Here is a 20,460-nt window from a genome sequence, read left to right as displayed (position 1 = left end):
TGGCACAGCAGAATTGCTATAATACAAATGCTTATAACTATGAAACAAATTGATAAAAAGGAGTTTATACTAGTATATTATACATATGTATAACAAAATTAATATCATAAATAAAGTGACAAAAGTATTGACACACATAAATGAAAGTAACTAAAAACTAAAAATTAATACTTGGTTTGTCCTCCTTTCTTCCTAAGAACTTCCTTTAACTGTTTCGGCATTGAAGCTACCAATTTTTGTGTAAAATTCAACTGTATATTGTTCCATTCTTACGAATTAAGTTTTTAGCTGGTGGTCTTTATTTGTTACTACTCTAATTCTTATTTCTAATTTATTCCAAACATGTTCGATAGAATTCATGTCTGGTCTCTGGGGTAGTGTATTTAACGTTGGAGAAGTATTATAAACGATCCAATGCCGTACAATATTGGCAGTCTGCTTTGGTCACGATTTTGTTGGAAGTAAAATCACGCGAGAGATTTAATTTTTCAGCACTTTTTAATCGACTGAATTTTAAGATGATTGTTGAAAAAATGATTATCGGGGAATCCCTTACCTACTACACCATCAAGTGACAATCGGAAATTTTTCGAATAGATGCAACTACACTAAATTTTGTTTGTATTAGCTAATATGTAGGTACTTTTGTCCACGCATAAAACACTAAAAAAATGCGTTTTTACTATTATTTCATATGTCGCTTTATTTATGTTATTGCTATTGTTAAGTAATAAACTAGAATAATTAATAAATAAATGTTTCATAGTTATAAACATTTATATCATAACAATCATGTTGCGCCAGTACTTCTGTCCAGCACTGTATATTTTATGATTTCTGTTTCTTTCAAAAATAGCTAATATTATTCTTATGATAACTTTTTCAGCTTTTCCAATGTTACAAGCTGTTAAGAAAACCATTCTATTCCATTCTATTGCATATTATAAAGCACAGTGAAGTGTTTGATGCTATCGTACGATGGAATAAGGAACCGATATGCACGAAAATTTTACTTAAAAATTAACGATGATACCGGATCTATGCATTGCATCCTACAAATACAAATGTAAATATATTTCATTTTTTTGTATGTCCTTTACATTAAAAAGAAGAAGATATTTAATTCTTTCGATACTAAGGGTGACTATAATCCCCCATCATTACACGCTCGCTGCAACCTATCGGTGACTGTACTCATTCATCAAATTATTAAACAATTTTTTAAAGGGTATAGCCGAATAAGGGGGCCAAATATGCCCTTGAACCAAATTTGACATACGATAGATCCATCGATAGAGCATCGGAATCAAATATTCTGTGCCAAGTTTCAACCCTCTACCTTGTTCGGAAGGGTAGTTATAGGGAAAATTCGGATTATCGAATTCGTGCCTTTTTTCCGTATTTAATCGAGTATGAAAATTATGAAAAAAATCTGGTGCATTGTGGTTATCGAAATATGTGTTTGAGAATTTTGTTCTGGTTTTTCGATTCCAAATCCTAGCTGTGAAAAATTAAAAACGCAAAAAAACAGAAAAATACGGATTTCATATTGAAGCTTCCGAGACTCTAGATTTATATAATTACTGTAAATGCGTATTGTCATTGGTTATTTCCCCCAATTTTTTCAGATTTTTTGGCAGGGTACGCTGTAGTAGCAAAAATTAAAAATCGATTTTTTCGACATTTTTCGTGTGAAACGCAACTTATACTTTGAATTTTTGTATTCCCTTTAATAGATAACTATATTTTATGGTTTTAAATATTTCTATGTTGAGCAGAACAGTGTATACAAAAGAAAAGCAAAAATAAGTCATGAAATAAAAGGTGCTATGCGCACTATAATCAAAAGTATCAAAAGTATTTTCAAAAACTGCGATGGTGCAATGAGTAAGAACTTGACTGTTAGTATAAACTTTCTGACACTGATTCGCGCCCTGTTTAAAGCACATCTTTTTTTTATTTTATTAATTATGTATTTTTTCAATTTTCAACTATATGACTATGAAAATCTATTTAAAATATTTAAAAAATATTTTCGCTTAAAATATACACAAAAACAATTATGGAGCAGTTTCTATTCCATCGTTTCTTTAGCCGCGTATTCGCTTAAATACCCTACTGTTTAATTTTTTCTTTATTAAATGAATATGCGTGCTTCGTTTAAAAATCTCATACCTTTAATAACTCTGAATAGAGGAAGCTAATTTCTTCAATAAAAAGGACATAAATAATCTTTGCAATATAGTTACAGATATCATGATGATAAAGTTTATGATGTGCACGATTGGAGTTTGAAATTCTCCGTGTACAATATTTACATCTATTGACAGATTAAATTACATATTTTAGGCGAGAAATTGTTCTATTGTTATCCATTTTCATTATACATGTCCATACTGATTCCTGTTATTAATACAATTCTTTATGTTTTTCGATACTTAATACATATATGAACTTTTTTGTACTAATACTCATGTACATAATCGTTAGGTAAATAGAATAAAGTCATATCTGAAGTGTTTAGACTTCATCGCTGTCTTCATTAATAACAGATGCTACTTGCTCTCTGTTAAATATTTTATTTAAACTTGCTTTCTGTTAAATATTTTACTTAATATTTCTGCAGGCCTTATAATTGTCGACAAGTATCGAGCATGTGACAAATAATAAATAATGGTTGCAATATGTAAACAACACTTGATGATGAGAGTACCATTGGCACATTCACAGCAATAGCGTTTCACTGTGGAATAGATTATTGGTATATAACCTATGTAACATCGATACATTTTACTATTACTATGGCGTGAATTTACTTGGAATTTAATGATGATATTATTCTCTTTTCAGGAATGTATGTAAATATTGTTGCCTTGGACCATTATTTTTACTAAATACGAAATTGCTTGTGATAACTGATGCGATCCAGTAAATAGAATTTTTAAGTCTCTCTCTGTCATCTGTGGAAAATCGGAAAGATCCATCGCAGATACCATGTTAAATGGCACTTTTCGTCTGTTCCAGTGTTATGTCACAACTTCTATTGCCAATGTATTTTCTGTTTGGTGTCTTAACTATCTGTTTACTATTTCATCACAGAGTCCAACGTTTGAATTTGAGCGTTTTCCAAATGAATTGTTTAAAAAATATGCTATTCTACAATATAATCCGACTAGTTTTATAGCGCACTATTTTTGAATAGTTGCTGTCGTAATTATGTATTAATGTTACGTGGCTAGAGAAACGATGGAATAGAAACTACTCCATAATTGTTTTTGTATATATTGTAATTGAAAATATTTTTTAAATATTTTAATAAAAGCGTCAAAAAGTTTGCAGCGTATCCACAGTCAAGCATCTTACTCATTGCATCATGGTAGCTCGTGGAAATACTTTTGATACTTCTGATTATAGTGCACATAGCACCTTTTATTTTGTGACTTATTTTTACTTTTCTTTTGTATACACTGTTCTGCTCAACATAGAAATGTTTAAAATCATAAAATATAGTTATCTATTAAAGGGAATACAAAAATTCAAAGTATAAGTTGGGTTTCACACGAAAAATGTCGAAAAAATCAGTTTTTAATTTTTGCTACTACAAATAGTAATTATATAAATCTAGTGTCTTGAAAGTTTCAATACGAAATCCGTATTTTTCTGTGTTTTTAATTTTTCTCACCTAAAATTTGAAATCCAAAAATCGAAAAATATTCTTGAACACGTATGTCGATAACCACAATACACCAAATTTTTTTCATAATTTTCGTATTCGATTAAATACGGAAAATAGACACATATTCGATAATCCGAATTTTCCCTATAACTACCCTTTCAAACAAGATAGAGGGTTGAAACTTGACACAGAATGTTTTTTTCTGATGCTCTATCGATGGATCTATCGTATGTCAAATTTGGTTCAAGGGCATATTTGGCCCCCTTATTCGGCTATACCTTTTTTGAAATTTTAGAATCGCAACTTATAAAAGACAAAAAATTTTAAATTTTGTTTCAATATTCTTATAAGGCGTAAAAAGGCAAATTCAAAGAGGTACTAAAATGTATGATAGCAATACACTTTAATGGAGAAAAACGGATTATAAAAATAAAAAAATTTCAACTTCGATGTGTCACGTCTTCCTGTTGTCTGATTAATTTCAGATTTTGCATAGATTATTCTTTCATCTAGTGTCACAATTTCACTAAAAACCACCCTAATAGTACATTGATTTGTATGTAAAAAAATATATAGTTTCATTTTAAAAAAGTAGTAGTAACATTCAGACCATTGGAACATTTCCTCTTTGGGAGTAGGCATGTATACCAAATTACTCACAGTGCAATAGCATTTAAGTCTGCTTAATGAAATTTTTGTCTATCTTCTACGGTTTGAGTTGTTTAGTTACGTGAAACAATTTACATATTAGTTCAATACAACTTGAATAAAGAACCAATAATTTATATGATGAAAGAAAATATCAAATATTACGGTCTGTCTTCGGTAAAGTGTATGTTCACATTTTGACCCCAGCAAAAATTTTAATAACCTTAAACACTATTTTTGCACCTCTACCTATCAACTTTTTTCTATAAAATACTAGTAATCTTATTCAAATTTGTCATAATTCGATAACACTATTGCAGTGCAGTTGAATGAAATAGTAACCGATGTCACTCTTTGGATAGGTGCCAAGTATAAGATACCTTGTCCTTAGCAGTGAATGCATTTAAATTAATTTTCTTGTAATAAATGTTCTTTCTGAGATAAATGCATACAATTTATAAGCTAAACTAGCCTTAAACTAAAATCTCAATCTAACCCATTATAAATTGTAATTTTATTTCATACCTTCAACGTGCTATCACCAGCTGCAGTTGCTCTCAGTTCATGAGAAGGATACGTAGTGGTGGATGTTGGAGATGAAAATGAAAAATGCAGAATAGATGGTTCCATTTCAGAATCTATGACAAGCTTACTATGCCTTGTAGTCAATGGCCGTTTTCTATGTGTTCTACATGCCAATACATAAAACAATACTCCTCCAGCAATAATACAGAATCCAACCATTGGACCCAAAATAGTTAATATTAATTTAATTGCATAATCCTCTCCTACATTATCTATAAATTATATAGAATTTTATTCAAAATAAACTACACACGAATAAAAAAAATATAATAATGTCACATATACCCACCTCTGTTAAAATCTTCTAATACAGGAAATGGCCCACCGTTACAAAAATCTGTTTGACAACACTCAACATAATATTGCACACCATTCGAGGATCCAGTAACATGTCTCTTTCTATTATTACCATTTTGATTTGTACGTAGTGGTTGTTGTTTGTTGCATGTTAATAACATTTGATCTATTGACGATGTGCATCCTCTACTTACACTTTCCGTACCATCAGATTGTCTAACCTTAGATTTCCAACACTATTAAATAAAGGAAAAAGTATAAGTTTCTATATTTCAATTATAGTACATATAATGATCCAAAACATATTACAGTGACTGCATCATAGCAGATGTCGGTATATAAGCAATCTGGTTCTTCACAAATATGACATTTAAAGCGTTGATATCCATCTGAATTTTCATTAAAATCTATAATATCCATAGACTTCTGTGGTTCTTCACTTTCAAGAGAAAATTCATGTTCAGACAAAGTAAATTTTTCTGTTTCTCCTAAAAATGAGTCCTATTAACCATTGAAATAATTGAAAACATTACGAGCATTATTTGTTATCTAATGCATTTTATGTATGAGCATGCAGTTATTTTATGTACATGAGTATCAAATTAAGAATAAACAAGAATAAACAAGAACAAATTGAGATGAAAAAAAGTAAACATAAGACTTTTGTAGAATCAACGGTAAATTATTTCGAATATTTCATATGTTTTTGATCCAAAAGGGAATAAAGTTTTTATGTCTAAATTATTATTATGTTTTATTCGTATAAGTTACACTTTAATTGAAAAATTTGTCACCCACCTGGACATAAACTAAACGTCAATGATACTATAAAATATATGATAAACATAGAATCCGCCATTGTCATACACGTCAAAACATTAAATAGCTGAAATCAAATCAACACTTTTGAATTTTCTGTTTATATATTTATGTCTGCAATACAATTGAAGATAACTTTTGTATTTGTAATGTCCAGGAGAAAAATTTAAGATATGTGCAATTACTATTGAATTGGCGGTATTTTATTTTCGTGTTAAAAAAAAAAACATTTACAGATGGCGGTGGCATCATTTTACTTGTGGCGACCCTGCACGGCCTAGTATGGTTGTACGGGTTGTACCCAATGTGATCAGTTTTGGCATAATTGAATGCATTGATGGCGACACTAGTAACGACGAATTTCCTTTAAAACCTAACAGAATGGTGGGGATAGCAGACAAATGTTACCGCATGAGTCACGTGTACGTGAGTTCGGCATTTCGCACAACTTCGGAAAATCGAGAAAGAAGGCGAGTATGAGCCTTTCCTTCTCCCTCTAGTAACAGCTGATATCCGTCCTCATGATAATCATCATACTATTTCGAGTCTCGATTGCTTGAGCATTTTTACTTTTTGATCTACAGTCTCTCACATTGAAAATCGTACTGTGTAATAATTTCGCGTTTGTTCAAACAAATGCTACACAATGTTTTGGTCTTCATTTGTTTCTTTATTCATTAGCTTCAGTCGAATATCGTTGTACAAGGTGAAGGCGGTTCTTTGACTAAATAATAATTGAAATATGAGGCAAACGACGATGACAGAACGTGAACTTGTGGTGTATCATTTTATTAAATAAATCATATAGAAACATTGCTAAAATGTTAAATAGAAGTGCTTCTACTATACAATATACAGGGTTTTCGGCCACCCCAGGGAAAAATTTGAATGGGAGATTCTAAAGGCCAAAATAAGACGAAAATCATAATAGCAATTTGTAGATGGAGGCTTTGTTAAATAGTTATTAATAATTAAATTCAACAATTTCAAATCGTTCTAAAAAAATTATTTTCGGTTGCGGGAGTCAATTACAATCATTTTTGGTAAATAGACATATTCCTGAAATCCTGTGCATTTTCGAGCAAAAAATTCAGTACTGGCGGAACTTTAAACGTTAATAACTTTTTAACAAAGCCTCCATCAACAAATTAGTATTCTTGATTTTCGTCTTATTTTGGCCTCTAGAATCCCCCATTAAAATGTTTCCCAAGGGTGGTCGAACACCCTGTATAATAAAACGCTACAAGAAAATCGTTTCAGAAATAAAATTAATCCGAAAAAGAAATTAACCGAGGCTGACGAACGTTGGTACTTAGAAAGGTAAAAAAGGATCCCAAATTAAGTGCTCCGACTATTACGATTGACATTGAACAATATCTAGGAAAATCCGTGAGTGCAGAAAATGTTAGACGAATTTTAAAAAGAAATGAATATAATGGTCGTGTAGCTCGATCAAAGCCGCTTATAAATAAAGACTACAGGTTTTGGAAAAACGTCATCTATACGGATGAAAGCAAAATTAACACTTTTGGAAGTGATGGTAAAATAAAAATTTGGCGGAAACCAAATCAAGAGTGGAAAGTACAAAATTTGAATCCAACCGTTAAACTCGGAAAGGGCAACGTTATGGTGTGGGGCTGCATTTTATCGATAAGAGTTGGAAATTTGGAATTCATTGACGGAAATATGGATAAGTGGTGTTATTTAAATATTTTGAAAACTCATTTGAAAGATAGTGCACATAAATTAGGATTGTTAAACTCATTCATGTTTTACGGCGATAATGACCCGAAACATGTACATACCAAGAATCGCTCAAGAATGGTTATTGTACAACTGCCCTAAAGTCATTCACACATCGGCTCAATCACCTGATTTAAATATCATTGAGCATGTTTGGTGTGAATTAAAATTGCAAGTGAATAAGCATGAAAAATCAAGTAAAGATCAATTAAAAGCAACAATACGGGCAGCGCTGCAGCATCGGAAAATATTGAACTAAGTTTTCTAGAAAAGTTAGTTCGATCTATGCCACAACGATTGCAGATAGTTATAGATAATAATGATTATCCTACTAAGTATTAAACTAATTTTTCATATTTGATTTGTATTTTACTGTATAAATATGCTGTATATTTTTGTGCACGATTTTGAATGTGAAAATGATTTGACGCATAATGTTGATAATGTTTTTTTTCATTAATAAAAAATAATGTTTAATTCTTTATTCTTCGTATGAGAAATGACTAAGCATTAAGCTATAGATTACTGTAACGCGACATAATAGTTTAGTATAGAAATAAGGACGACGACGCGGCGTTCGCCGAAACGAAGCTACACTGCGCCCTTAGTTTTACATAGTTTTACGTAGGATAGAAACAACGATGTGGCTTTCGCCGAAAACCCAGGTCATTGCTAAAAATAGCTGGGCCCTAACATCCCCAAGTATAAATATGGGCCCTCCGGCCTATGATCGTCAGTCACTATCCGACTACCACCAGAGATAAGATCCCTAGTGTCGGCACCTATGCGGATGTGCCAAGCTGTTGGGAAAACTACCTCTGTACCAGTCGGGTACACTCGTAAGGACATCGGAACTTGATGGTGGGGATCTCGTGACTATAGCTGGTATGTACATTAATCAAAAATTAATGTATCTACGAGCTCTTTTTTCATTACATTAGTTTAAACATTTCAATATTGCGCATTGCATAATTAAATAACAATTTTTTACATTTCCCTCCTGATGGAAGAGACCACCACCTTCCCGTGGTTTCCATTGAGCGGTATCGTGCACGTTATTAATTTTTATGGATCGATACAATCATTTTTTTATGCAAAATTAAGCCAAATCAAACATATACTATTTAGTTCGTCATAACAAATTGATACGGTTAACTCAAAATATATCGAGGAAAATCATTATTAATTAATTTCCGCAACTATTAATTCTACTTTTTTGTTTATGTTATAAAAATAAGAACTCTTCTTATTGAAAAATGCCACGGCGTGCACGATACTGGCAAAGAGTGGACTCTCATTTTAATTTATTAATTTTCAATCTTAAAGAATTTTGATTTTAAAAAATTATATTATTAATATACATATGTACGCTCATACATGGGAATAATAAAAAAAATTTCTTCTTTTTCAATAATTAAAATATGATCAGGGGGTCTTAAAACGTGTATTTCCGTAAAATAAATTTTATAAAATTTTTTTCCCATTATGGGTACTTTGCTTATGTGCGCCTGCATAGGTCGGAAAGTAAAAATGCCTGGGCAGTCGAGAATCACGGCTCGAGATTCCTAATCGTATGCCGTAGACGGGAGGTCGAATTTCAATTGTTAAGAGCGAGAAGGCAAATGTAAGCCTTTCTCTCTCGACTCTCACGAGGCGGTCCGAAATTACTTCGGGCAACTTCGGAGAATCGAGAAAGAGGGCATGTGTCATTTTGCCTTTGTCGACTTTCCGAAACTCCACGAGTTCACGTACGCGTGATCTGGCATAGTGTGAGAAAGCACCTTCGGTGCTTTTCTGGCATCTCTGCTCGTCCTCCGTCAAACGTACCGGAGCGTTCACCGCCGACGGATCTACCGCCGGTCAACGTAGAAAGACACGACTCTGGCCAAATAAACCGAAGTCCTTTTTCAGGGCTCGACTCCAGAGAAAACCCCTTGTAATCTTTAGCAAACCATCGACCATTCCCGGGTTCCTCCGTACAACTCTCCCTTTTCCTTCCCAACTCCCCTTACATTATTAATTTATTCTCGATCATATTCCTTATTCCATAATTATACCGAGTCAGTACTTCTTACGATACAACCTGTACGATTTTCAATGTGAGTGACTGTATAACGCCAAACAAAAATATTTGCACGAGCAATGTTTGATAATACAATCACTTGTAAATTAGAAACGAAAAATGACATTTGATTGAATCTTGTTTAAAAAAAATGCCTTGAGTCTCTAAACGAAGAGTAGAAAAAGACAGGAAAGTCAAGTAATTACATGGTTAGTAATAAAAGAATTGTTTTCATTGAAACAAAAATATTGGCAAAGTTAGAATTTCTTATTTAAAAAATTATTAAGAAATTATTATTTCTTATTAAAAAATTATTACAATGTTGAATTTAATATTTCGTATGTAATCCTTTTTTCTCCATCACAGCTTTCAAACGCTTTTTGTAATATTTGTAATATTTACACATATTTCCCCATTCTTCCAAAAGTGCTTTCTTTAGCTCTTGTTTTGACATTATGTGTCGTTTTTTAATTTGTCGTCCCATTTCAGCCTAAAGATGTTTAATAAGATTTAGATTCGGGAATTGTGGATTTAAATATACAGGGTGTTCTCGTATAACATGTACAAGCGAGCGGGAAATGATTCGTTATGGAAGAATAAGAGAAACAAAAAGAATAAAATTTTTTTATTTCGGCTTAGTTTTTGAAATAATCAAGTTTGAAAATTCACTCTGTTTTATACGCACTGATGGCTAAGGTACGATTCGCTCTGCGACGTCTATAGTGTCTACCGTGTTTATAAATAATGTTCTACAACTTTTGATATGCTACTCAAATCGTCGGTTCATCGTAGACACTGTTTTCATCAATTTACAGAAACCATTATTTAGGAAAATAAAAACAAAATAGAAATTTAAAAAATGTAAAAAAAAATATATTTGAGGTGGTTGCGTGTTGGGATAAAATAAGTATTAAATAAATCGCCATAGTTCGCCCTGAGTTTCTTTATTTTGTGTTGTCCACTCTAAGTCGTGGCGAAGACTGACTCTTACAATTTTCCGTTTTCCCTCGAACTGTTTGCAGCCTCCTAATTGGTTGAACCGATCTGTCGAAGTTAACCAATTAGGCATTTTGCAATTCCGAAGTCGCCGCCTACTGCTTGCGTCCTTAACGCGCTTTTTTGAGGAAGACGACGTGACTCGGTGGGGGTACCTCTGTCGACGGAAGTTTGGCAATGCAGCGGAATTTCCTCCAGGTCTAGGCCTGGTGATGTCACCCGCCGAGGGTTGCTTGACTCGGCCTTGCAGCCCTTCGGAAATCCATGGTTTATGACATGTGCAATATGCCACTGAGGCCGTTCGAAACTTTCGACGAAAAGCATGCCGAGTAATAAAACGCTTAAAAAATGGCTTTCTCAAAAGTGGCCTTTTCGACTTTGCTTGTCGTAAACCATGCTAGCATTTGCACGCCAAATGTTTCTTTTGTTGCGCGAGCTAGCCGGTACATATTTTTTTTTTCTGCCCGGGGATGACCTCAGCGGCGTTGCCCCGGCTGGACTGGACCTTGACTGCTGAAACAAAAGGTTCAACCAAATTTAATACGCGCGTACACGTATTGTAAACACACGCTCGTCAGCTGTTCGCTTCGCTCTTCTAGCAACTATTGGTACGCTTGGAGGGGGGGATCAGCTGCCGTTTAGCGTAGATAAGTGGACTGCATTTATTTATTGCTCGCTGATAGTTATTATTTAAACTATCAACGAGACTTTTGCCCTGAACAGAGGAGGATTCACTCGTATCTGTCAGGGGCGGTTTCGCCACGGATGGGTCACCAAATGGAGGTCGTAAGGCTCCAAGTGGGTGGATCCCGTGAACACGCTCACCGTGCGGGTTGACGTATAAACATTGCGCAAGGCGATTTTCCGCGACACTTTATAGCTACTACACAGCGACTATTATTTTCGGGGACTGTGACAGTAAGTATTTTTTGCAAAAAATCCCGAGCAGGTCCAACCGCACTATAAAGCCTACTTGGCGACTGTTTGCACGGGGACCGTATATGGTAGACGGCGTGACGGAAGGGAGGCGCTTTGAACCCGAACTCCGTTGGGTGTACGGACAACTCGTACACCGACGGGTTTTTGGAGAGGGTTCGTAGTGGCCTTTGCACGGAGAGCACTCCACGAGGCGGTACCGATCTAACGGTAGGACCTTTGTGCGCACCCTAAGTCCCTTACGTCGCGGTCGCGGCAACGCTGCAACGTACAATCTTTTCCTGGCGTCAGCGGTCGCGTCACGCGTAGCGTACTTTTACGACCACCTTGGTTCGCAGGTACATTGTTCTTAGAAATCTCGAATCACAGCAACGATGAGAATTCGTTTATTCTATGTCTAATTTCACTTTGCAGAGAAGCTTTTTGCTTTTTCTGCTGAGCGCGTACTTAAGGAGCGCGATCAGTTGGGATCCGCTCCCGTTGGCAGTCGGCTCATGAATCATTCCAAAATTCGTCGTGGATCGACAGGCGAAGACTCGGTCGCGCATTGTCGTCGCGACGTGGCGCTGCCGAATCCAACTGTCGATCTCTTTTCAATATATATTACGGTTCTCTCTCTCGACGCTGATGTCACTATACCGTTTAAACCGGTGTTTGAAGCGAATCTTCGTGTGAGGTCTGCGTACAAAAACACGTAAACGGCCGCGGTTTTAAATTGTCTGTACGTCGAACGAACTCGACGAACGCTTAACCTTCCGAAGTGTCACGTACACAAACGGATACGGGAATCGCGGCCGAGATTTATTTTCCCGGACGAACGCAATTTTTAAATAGTTTTAACATATTTAAAGAACGTCAGAGGGCGAATCGTATCGAATTTTCGAACTTGATTATTTCGGAAACTAAGCCGAAATAAACAAAATTTTAATATTTTTATTTCTCTTATTATTTTATAAGGAATCACCTCCCGCTCGCTTATACATGTCATTCAGAAACACCCTGTATGTAGGCGCCGTATGTTTTGGATTGTTATTCTGTTGAAAATACTAGTTCGATCTTAAATTCAATTTCTCCATATTTTTTTTAAAGTTCCTTTTTCATATATTTAAATAAACATATTGATCTATTGTAGTGTAATGTACCCACCCGTACCTATTATACAGGGTGTTTGGCCACTCCTGGGAAAAATTTTAGTGAGAGACTCTAGAGACCAAAATAAGACGAGAATCAAGAATAGGAACTTCTTGATTGAGGCTTCGTTAAAAAGTTATTAACGTTTAACATTCCGTGTGTAGAACGTCAATCTCTGAACAGCTGCGTACGCGCAGAAGGTTGCGGCACACCTGCAGTCAACGACCGCCAATTTGTCGTTTGCTCACGGACACATAGACACTTGCGAATAACATAATCGCGGCGCATGTTTATTTAATTGCATAGTGGTCAGTGCCTGAAAGGATTGTTTATGGACATTCGCGGAGACTGTAGACAATCATGGGGCGTGTATGCTCGCATGTATTCGTATTTGCACCTATAAACATTGTGTCATTCTATAATAGCTCTTTGAACTCTGTGTCATGGCTACTTTCGTGTTCTCCACTAACAAAGGAAAGGTCCCGAGACCTGACTCTCACTTTTTGATGAGATTTCGCTTGATGTTAGATATTAAGCTACTGAATCGAATGGTATCCGATTTTGGGCGTAGACGACTTATAGTTTTTGAGACATTTAACATTAAGGTTATTAGCAGGAACTTATGTACATAAATAGAACTATATCCACCAGCAGTTAGTGTGGGGTAGTTAATAAGATGTCTGCACACAAGTGAAAACTTCTTTTGCCGCAAGTTCGAATCCTGTTAGAACAAATTTTTTTTTAATTTTTCAATCATTTTTTTTTTTTTTTTTTTTTTGTTTTGCATCGTACGCTAAATGTGTTATGTATTGTGGCTCTCTCCGTTGGCGGAATTAATCCACGAGCACACGTATATATTTTTAACAATAACTTGCAACGGACACGGCGCCGCATAATGTAAACATTAGGCCGACTCTCCGTCGCCAGCGATACGCGACGTCTAAACAACGGCCGTCCTAGGAAAGGAATCTCAAGTGTGATTCCTGTCCGGGGGGGCCGATCAACTATCGACGCGATAGGTCGTGTGAGGGCCCTCTCGGAGGCGGCCGTCTCCCGGGGAGGGGTGGCATTGGCAATATCCTTGGATATTGCCAATGCCTTTAACACCCTCCCCTGGGAAGAGATAAGGAGGGGACTCGAATATCATCGAGTCCCCCCTTGTCTCAGGGCGGTCGTCGGGGATTATCTCCGCGGCAGGTGGATCGAGTATCCGGGCCGGGATGGTGATATGCGGAGGGAGGTGTACTGCGGTGTTCCGCAGGGGTCGGTCCTCGGGCCACTCCTGTGGAACATCGCGTACGACTCGGTGTTGCGGGCCGGCCTCCCCGACGGCGTCAGCACGGTGTGTTATGCGGATGACACACTGGTGCTGGCCGTCGGGGCGCACTGGGGGAGCGCCATGCGTCGCGCGGAGGAGAGGTCGCAACGTGTCGTCGACCGGATCAGGGGGATGGGGATGACGGTGGCGGTCCATAAGACCGAGGTGATTGCGTTTCATTCACCTCGGCAGGATCCGTCTCCCCCTCTGATTCGGGTGGGTGGGGCTGACATCGAGGTGAAGCCCCAGATCAGGTATCTAGGGCTGATCCTCGATAGCCACTGGCGTTTCGAGAAGCATTTCCGCTGCCTGGTCCCCCGGTTGGAAAGGATGGTTGCGGCTCTGGGCCGGATCCTGCCCAACCTGGGGGGCCCGGCGGGCCGAGTTCGTCGCCTCTATGTGGCAATGGTCCAGTCGGTGGCCCTATACGGGGCCCCCGTCTGGGCGGACGACCTGGCTGCCTCCCGGCGCAGCATGACTATGCTGCGTCGGGTGCAGAGGCGCATGGCGCTCAGGGTCGTCCGCGGGTATCGGACCATGTCACATGAGGCGGCGACGGTTCTAGCGGGGATGCCGCCCATGGACCTGCTCGCGCGGTCGCACGCGGTGATGTACCGGCACCGCGTCGACCGTCGCGCGGGGGTGGGGGCGGTCCCGGGCGGGCAGGAACCTGCTTGGGGCGATTGGAAGCGCCAGGCCCGGCAGTCCGTGTTGCTCGCGTGGCAGGAGCGGCTGGCTCTGCCAACCGCGGGGCACCGGACTGTCGGGGCTGTTCGGCCACTCCTGAAGGAGTGGCTGGACAGAGGCCATGGCAGCCTCACCTACCGGCTGGCACAGGTATTTTCCGGGCATGGCAGCTTCGGAAGATACCTGTGCCGGATAGGGAAGGAGCCGACGGCGCGTTGCTGCCACTGCGACGCTGAGCAGGACACGGCGGATCATACCCTGGAGGTATGCCCCGCGTGGGAGGGGGAGCGCCGGGTCCTGGTCGGCGTCGTCGGGCGGGATGTCTCGCTGCCGGGCGTGGTGCGCGCCATGCTCGGCAGCGAGGAGAAGTGGAGGGCCGTGGCCTCCTTCTGCGAGAACGTAATGTTGCAGAAGGAGGCCGCGGGGAGGGAGCGCGAGCTTCAGCGCCGCTGAAGCTCGCGCTCGTGCGGTGGCCCGAGGTCGTCGCCCGGTTGCGAGGCGTCGCGGATGACCTAGGCTGGGAGGGGGGTCCTGAGGGGACCCTCCTCCCGCCAGGCGGCGCCGGGTCGGACCGGTTGGGGGTAGGAGTGCCTCCCCCTACCGGTCCGACGCAAGGGGAGGCACCCTCGGCGGTCTGGTGCGGCCATGAACACCCGGCCGCCGAGGGGTGGAAACGGGGTCGCGGGCGGTTGCGAGTTGGGGCTCGCAGCCGCCACTAAACGCGGCCCCGGGACGGATAGCGGCGGGATGGAGTGGCCCCGTCCCGCCGCTATGAGGCAGTGTGTCTACTGGGGGGACCGATTGTCCCCCCGGGGGATGGGCGCGAAAGCGCGGGCACGGGGAGGATACCGGAAGAATGCTTCGAGCGATTCCCGGTATCCTCCCAAAGCGTGCCGAAGGGTCACCGTGGGGTTTTTAGTGGGTAGGTCCCGCGCCTGTCGTTGTACGGGCGCGGGGAATCCCACACACCCCTCCCACCTCTCCCCAAGGAGGTGGGAGGGAGTCTTTCGGAGATTTTCCCCACGACAAAAAAAAAAAAAAAAAAAAAAAAAAAAGTGTGATTCCTGGGACGGTCGAACGGCGCACAAAGAGACCTACGACGGGGCCTGACTTGAGCAGTCTCACGCCAACGCCCGGACGACTCGGACGAATAAAACAGTAAAACGAAAATACGACTACGTTATTTCTCCTTCGCCCACATATTGGTGACCCCGACGTGATCTGTCGCGTAAAAGGCAGATTTTTGCGTGTAATGTGTGTGAAGTGAGAAGATACATTTTTTGTTTTTTGTCCGTTTCCCCCGTTTCCTTCGTTGGGAATTTTTCGGGCCATTGGTCCATAAAAATGAACGCGTCGACGAATCGCAGACGAGTACTGCCGCCGCGAGTGCGGAGGTGGCGCGCGTGGCCATCCGCGTTCCGCCGTTTTGGGAAAAGAATCCAGCGACGTGGTTTCGGCAGCTGGAATCGCAATTCGTGATAGGGGGCATCACCCAGGATTCGACTCGCCATCACTACGTAGCAGCAAACCTGGAGAGCCGGTATGCCGACGTAGTGGTCGACATCATCGATAACCCGCCGACGACCGAAATGTATAACACATTGAAGACGGAGCTGATTCGACGCCTCTCGGACTCCAAGGAACAGAAAATCCGTCACCTCCTGGAGCACGAGTGAACCTCGCCGGTGATACGGTGACAGACGATTTTCTGAAAACCCTGTGGTTAGGACGACTCCCAGCCAGCATACAGACGGTGTTGCTCACACGGCAGAAGGACAGCTTGGCCGAACTTGCCACCCTCGCCGATGCAGTCAGCGAGGTGAAACAACGCCCGCAAATCGCCGCGTCGACCGGGGCAGATGCGATACATGAAGAATTGATCGAGCTACGCTGCGAGATCGCTGCCCTTCGCGTCGGAAGGGACAGATACCGTCGTCCGCGTTCGTCATCAAGACGAAGACAGCGCAGTCCAACGGATTCACCGTCGCGGTCGCGGGACCGCAGCAATTCGCCTCCTCCGGACGATGGCTGTTGCTGGTACCATTGGAAGTTCGGTGCCGCGGCGAGAAAGTGCCGCGAGCCGTGCATCTCTAGGCCGAAAAACAGACGGGCCGATCGCTAGCGGCGGCCAGCAATTCCAGGCCGTCGACAAGCCGTCTCTTCGTGACAGATCGCGACACGAAGATCAATTTCATGGTGGATACCAGGTCCGATCTGTGCGTGTTCCCGCGTTCGTGTGTGAGTGGCTCGCGTGAAAAGACACTGTACGTGCTTCACGCGGCTAACGGCTCGAAAATAGCGACGTACGGGTACATCGCGTTGTGTTTAAATCTCGGCCTGCGACGAGAGTTCACGTGGCGATTCGTCGTTGCGGACGTCACGACCCCGATCATCGGAGCCGATTTCTTGAGTTTCTACCACCTGCTCGTCGATTTACGTTCGAAAAGGCTCCTCGACGGAATCACGACCTTAACAACACGTGGACAGGTGTTTCCGAGTCGAACGGAAAGCATCCGGGCCGTATCGGGAGACTCAAAATTTTACGCTATTCTGGCCGAGTTTCCAGACATCACGCGGCCATCGGGAGGTCATCGAATGGCAAAACATGCTACACGACATCATATACGGACCACGGCGGGCCCGCCAGTAGCGTGCAAACCGCGACGTCTTGCTCCCGACAAACTGAAAATCGCGAAAGCCGAATTCGAGACGATGGTGAAAGATGGCACAACACGAAGATCTGAGAGTTGTTGGTCGTCGGCCCTTCACCTCGCCCCGAAAAAAGGCAACGAGTGGCGTCCGTGCGGCGATTATCGTGCGTTAAACGCGAGGACAATTCCGGACAGATATCCTGTGCCGCACATCGAGGACTTTGCACAGCGTCTGTCCGGTAAGACTATTTTCTCGACAATAGACTTAGTGCGTGCGTACAACCAAATTTCAGTGAATCCGGACGACATACCGAAAACCGCGATCACAACCCCGTTCGGTTTATTCGAGTTCCCCTGGATGTCTTTCGGACTCCGCAACGCGGCGCAGACATTCTAGCGGTTCATGGACGAAGCAGTGCGTGGACTCGAGTGGTGCTACGTGTATATAGACGATATCCTCGTAGCGTCCAGTTCTATCGAGGAGCATGAACGCCACTTACGCGAACTATTTAGTCGCCTGAACGAGTACGGGGTGCTCGTAAATAGTGACAAGTGTGTTTTCGGTACACCGGAAGTGAAGTTCCTGGGTTATTTGGTGTCTGCGCAAGGCACCAAACCATTGCCAGAAAAAGTCGAGGCAATGCAGACTTTCCCACGCCCAAAAACAGTGAAAGAACTGCGACAGTTTTTGGGCATGGTGAATTTTTACCGACGGTTCATACCGGGAGCCGCCGAGGTCCAGTCGCCCCTCAACGCAGCGCTGCAGGGAAACACCAAGGGCCGAGCACCGGTCGAGTGGACGCCGGATAGAGAGGAAGCGTTCGACAAGTGCAAAGGAAGTCTCGTACGTGCAGCTCTCCTTGCACACCCCGACGTCACGCTGCCTTTGGCCATCGTCGCAGATGCGTCGGATTTCACGGTAGGCGCCGCACTGCAGCAACGAACTCGCGACGGCTGGCAACCGCTCGCGTTCTTTACAAAAAAACTTTCCCAAACCGAGCGGAAGTACAGTCCATACGGTCGGGAGCTTCTGGCCGTCTACAAAGCTGTCAGATACTTCCGACACATGGTAGAGGGACGCGCGTTCGAAATTTACACGGACCACAAACCGTTGACCTTCGCGTTCGCGCAAAAGCCGGAGAAACACACACCGCGCCAATTCCGGTGGTTGGATTTCATCGGGCAATTTTCCACCGATGTCCGACACGTGTCGGGGAAAGACAACGTGGTGGCTGACGCATTGTCCCGGGTAGCAGAGATCTCGGAACGGCTCGACTACGCGAAACTCGCGGACGCACAGCGCGAGGACGAAGAGCTTCATGCCTTGCTACGATCCAATTCGGCTCTTAGGCTCAAAAGAATTGCGATGCCGGGATTGAACACCGCACTTTTTTGCGATATAACGACACCTTCGCCGCGACCGTATATAACGCGACAATTTCGAAAGCAAGCGTTCGCGTCCTTGCACGACTTAGCACACCCCGGCGTCAAAGCGACCGCGAGGCTCGTGGCAGAGCGTTTTCCGAAAGGATTGCAGGTCCTGGGCACAAGCGTGCATTCCGTGCCAGCGCGCGAAAGTTAGTAGACACGTGGTTACACCCGTCGGCAGTTTCGGTGCACCCTCGACACGATTCGAACATGTCCACGTGGACATCATCGGCCCGTTGCCGATATCGAGAGGCTACCGCTACTGCCTAACATGCGTCGACCGCTATACCCGATGGCCGGAGGCTTTCCCGATCGAGGACATCACAGCCGAAACAATGGCGTGCGTCCTACTGTCCGGTTGGATTGCGAGATTCGGGGTGCCGTGCCGACTGACCACCGATCAAGGCAGACAATTCGAGTGCGCACTATTCAAAGAATTGTCTCGCCTTATAGGTACATGCCATCTGCGTACGACCGCGTATCATCCGGCGGCAAACGGAATGGTGGAGCGATTCCACCGGCAATTGAAGGCAGCGATCGTATGCCATGCCAACCCGATCTGGTCCGACTCATTGCCTGTCGTTCTTCTGGGCATACGCGCGGCGTGGAAGGACGATATTAAAGCGACATCCGCGGAAATGGTGTACGGCGAACCGATCCGTCTACCCGGCGAGCTACTCCACGATTCGCGAAATACCGATCCCGATAACGAAACGTTCATCGCACGCCTGCGGAAACATTTCAGCAAATTGCGCCCGTCTCCGGTCTCGCGGTATGGGACCAAGCGGACGTTCATATTTAAAGAATTAAACACGGCAACGCATGTTTTCCTTCGACACGGTGCGGTCAAGGGCGCACTACAGCCCATCTACAACGGGCCGTACGAGGTGGTTGAGCGACACCCGAAGTACTTCAACATCCGGGTTAAAGAACGAGTGGTGCCGGTGTCGTTGGACCGCCTCAAACCTGCATACGTATTGCAGGACAACGAACAAGACGGCCGCGAACGACCCTCTCCACAGGAGGTTTCGACGCCGACCGATATGCCCGTGCGAACGACGAGGTCCGGAAGACGGGTGCGATTTCCCGACCATTACGTGGCCGAAATGAGCAGGACTTCAGAACGCATTGTTAGGCTAAGTTTCGCAAGCAGCGCAAATAATTGAGTAGGTATAAGAACATGTAAATAGGTTATTTATTTATAGTTACTTAGTATGTATACGGCGCCGCATAATGTAAACATTAGGCCGACTCTCCGTCGCCAGCGATACGCGACGTCTAAACAACGGCCGTCCTAGGAAAGGAATCTCAAGTGTGATTCCTGGGACGGTCGAACGGCGCACAAAGAGACCCACGACGGAGCCTGACTTGAGCAGTCTCTCGCCAACGCCCGAACGACTCGGACGAATAAAACAGTAAAACGAAAATACGACTACGTTATTTCTTCTTCGCCCACAAATGTATAACAATGAACAACAATGTA

General features: G+C 42.4%; 1 protein-coding gene across 3 annotated transcripts in view; it reads right to left on the bottom strand.

Annotated features, from left to right (window-relative positions):
* Sax (type I BMP receptor saxophone) overlaps nucleotides 1-6,240 on the bottom strand; it is a 136,527-nt gene extending 130,287 nt beyond the window's left edge. For 2 of the 3 annotated variants that reach the window (XM_076784212.1, XM_076784214.1), the window contains exons 1-4: nucleotides 6,005-6,240; nucleotides 5,516-5,694; nucleotides 5,199-5,442; nucleotides 4,850-5,121 (exon numbers count right to left, since the gene is read on the bottom strand). In XM_076784212.1, the coding sequence (XP_076640327.1) occupies nucleotides 4,850-5,121; nucleotides 5,199-5,442; nucleotides 5,516-5,694; nucleotides 6,005-6,071 (762 nt within the window). In that variant the 5' untranslated portion in view covers nucleotides 6,072-6,240. Of the gene's footprint in view, nucleotides 1-4,849; nucleotides 5,122-5,198; nucleotides 5,443-5,515; nucleotides 5,708-6,004 lie in introns of all 3 variants that reach the window. The other variant, XM_076784213.1, reaches the window with a different exon arrangement.
* Nucleotides 6,241-20,460: the final 14,220 nt, after the last annotated feature.

Source organism: Colletes latitarsis, chromosome 2 (genome assembly GCF_051014445.1).
Source record: "Colletes latitarsis isolate SP2378_abdomen chromosome 2, iyColLati1, whole genome shotgun sequence".
In the NCBI taxonomy this organism is placed as follows: Eukaryota; Metazoa; Arthropoda; class Insecta; order Hymenoptera; family Colletidae; genus Colletes; species Colletes latitarsis.
The sequence above is the reverse complement of the archived record's forward strand: the minus strand, read 5'-3'. Positions and strand labels throughout refer to the sequence as shown.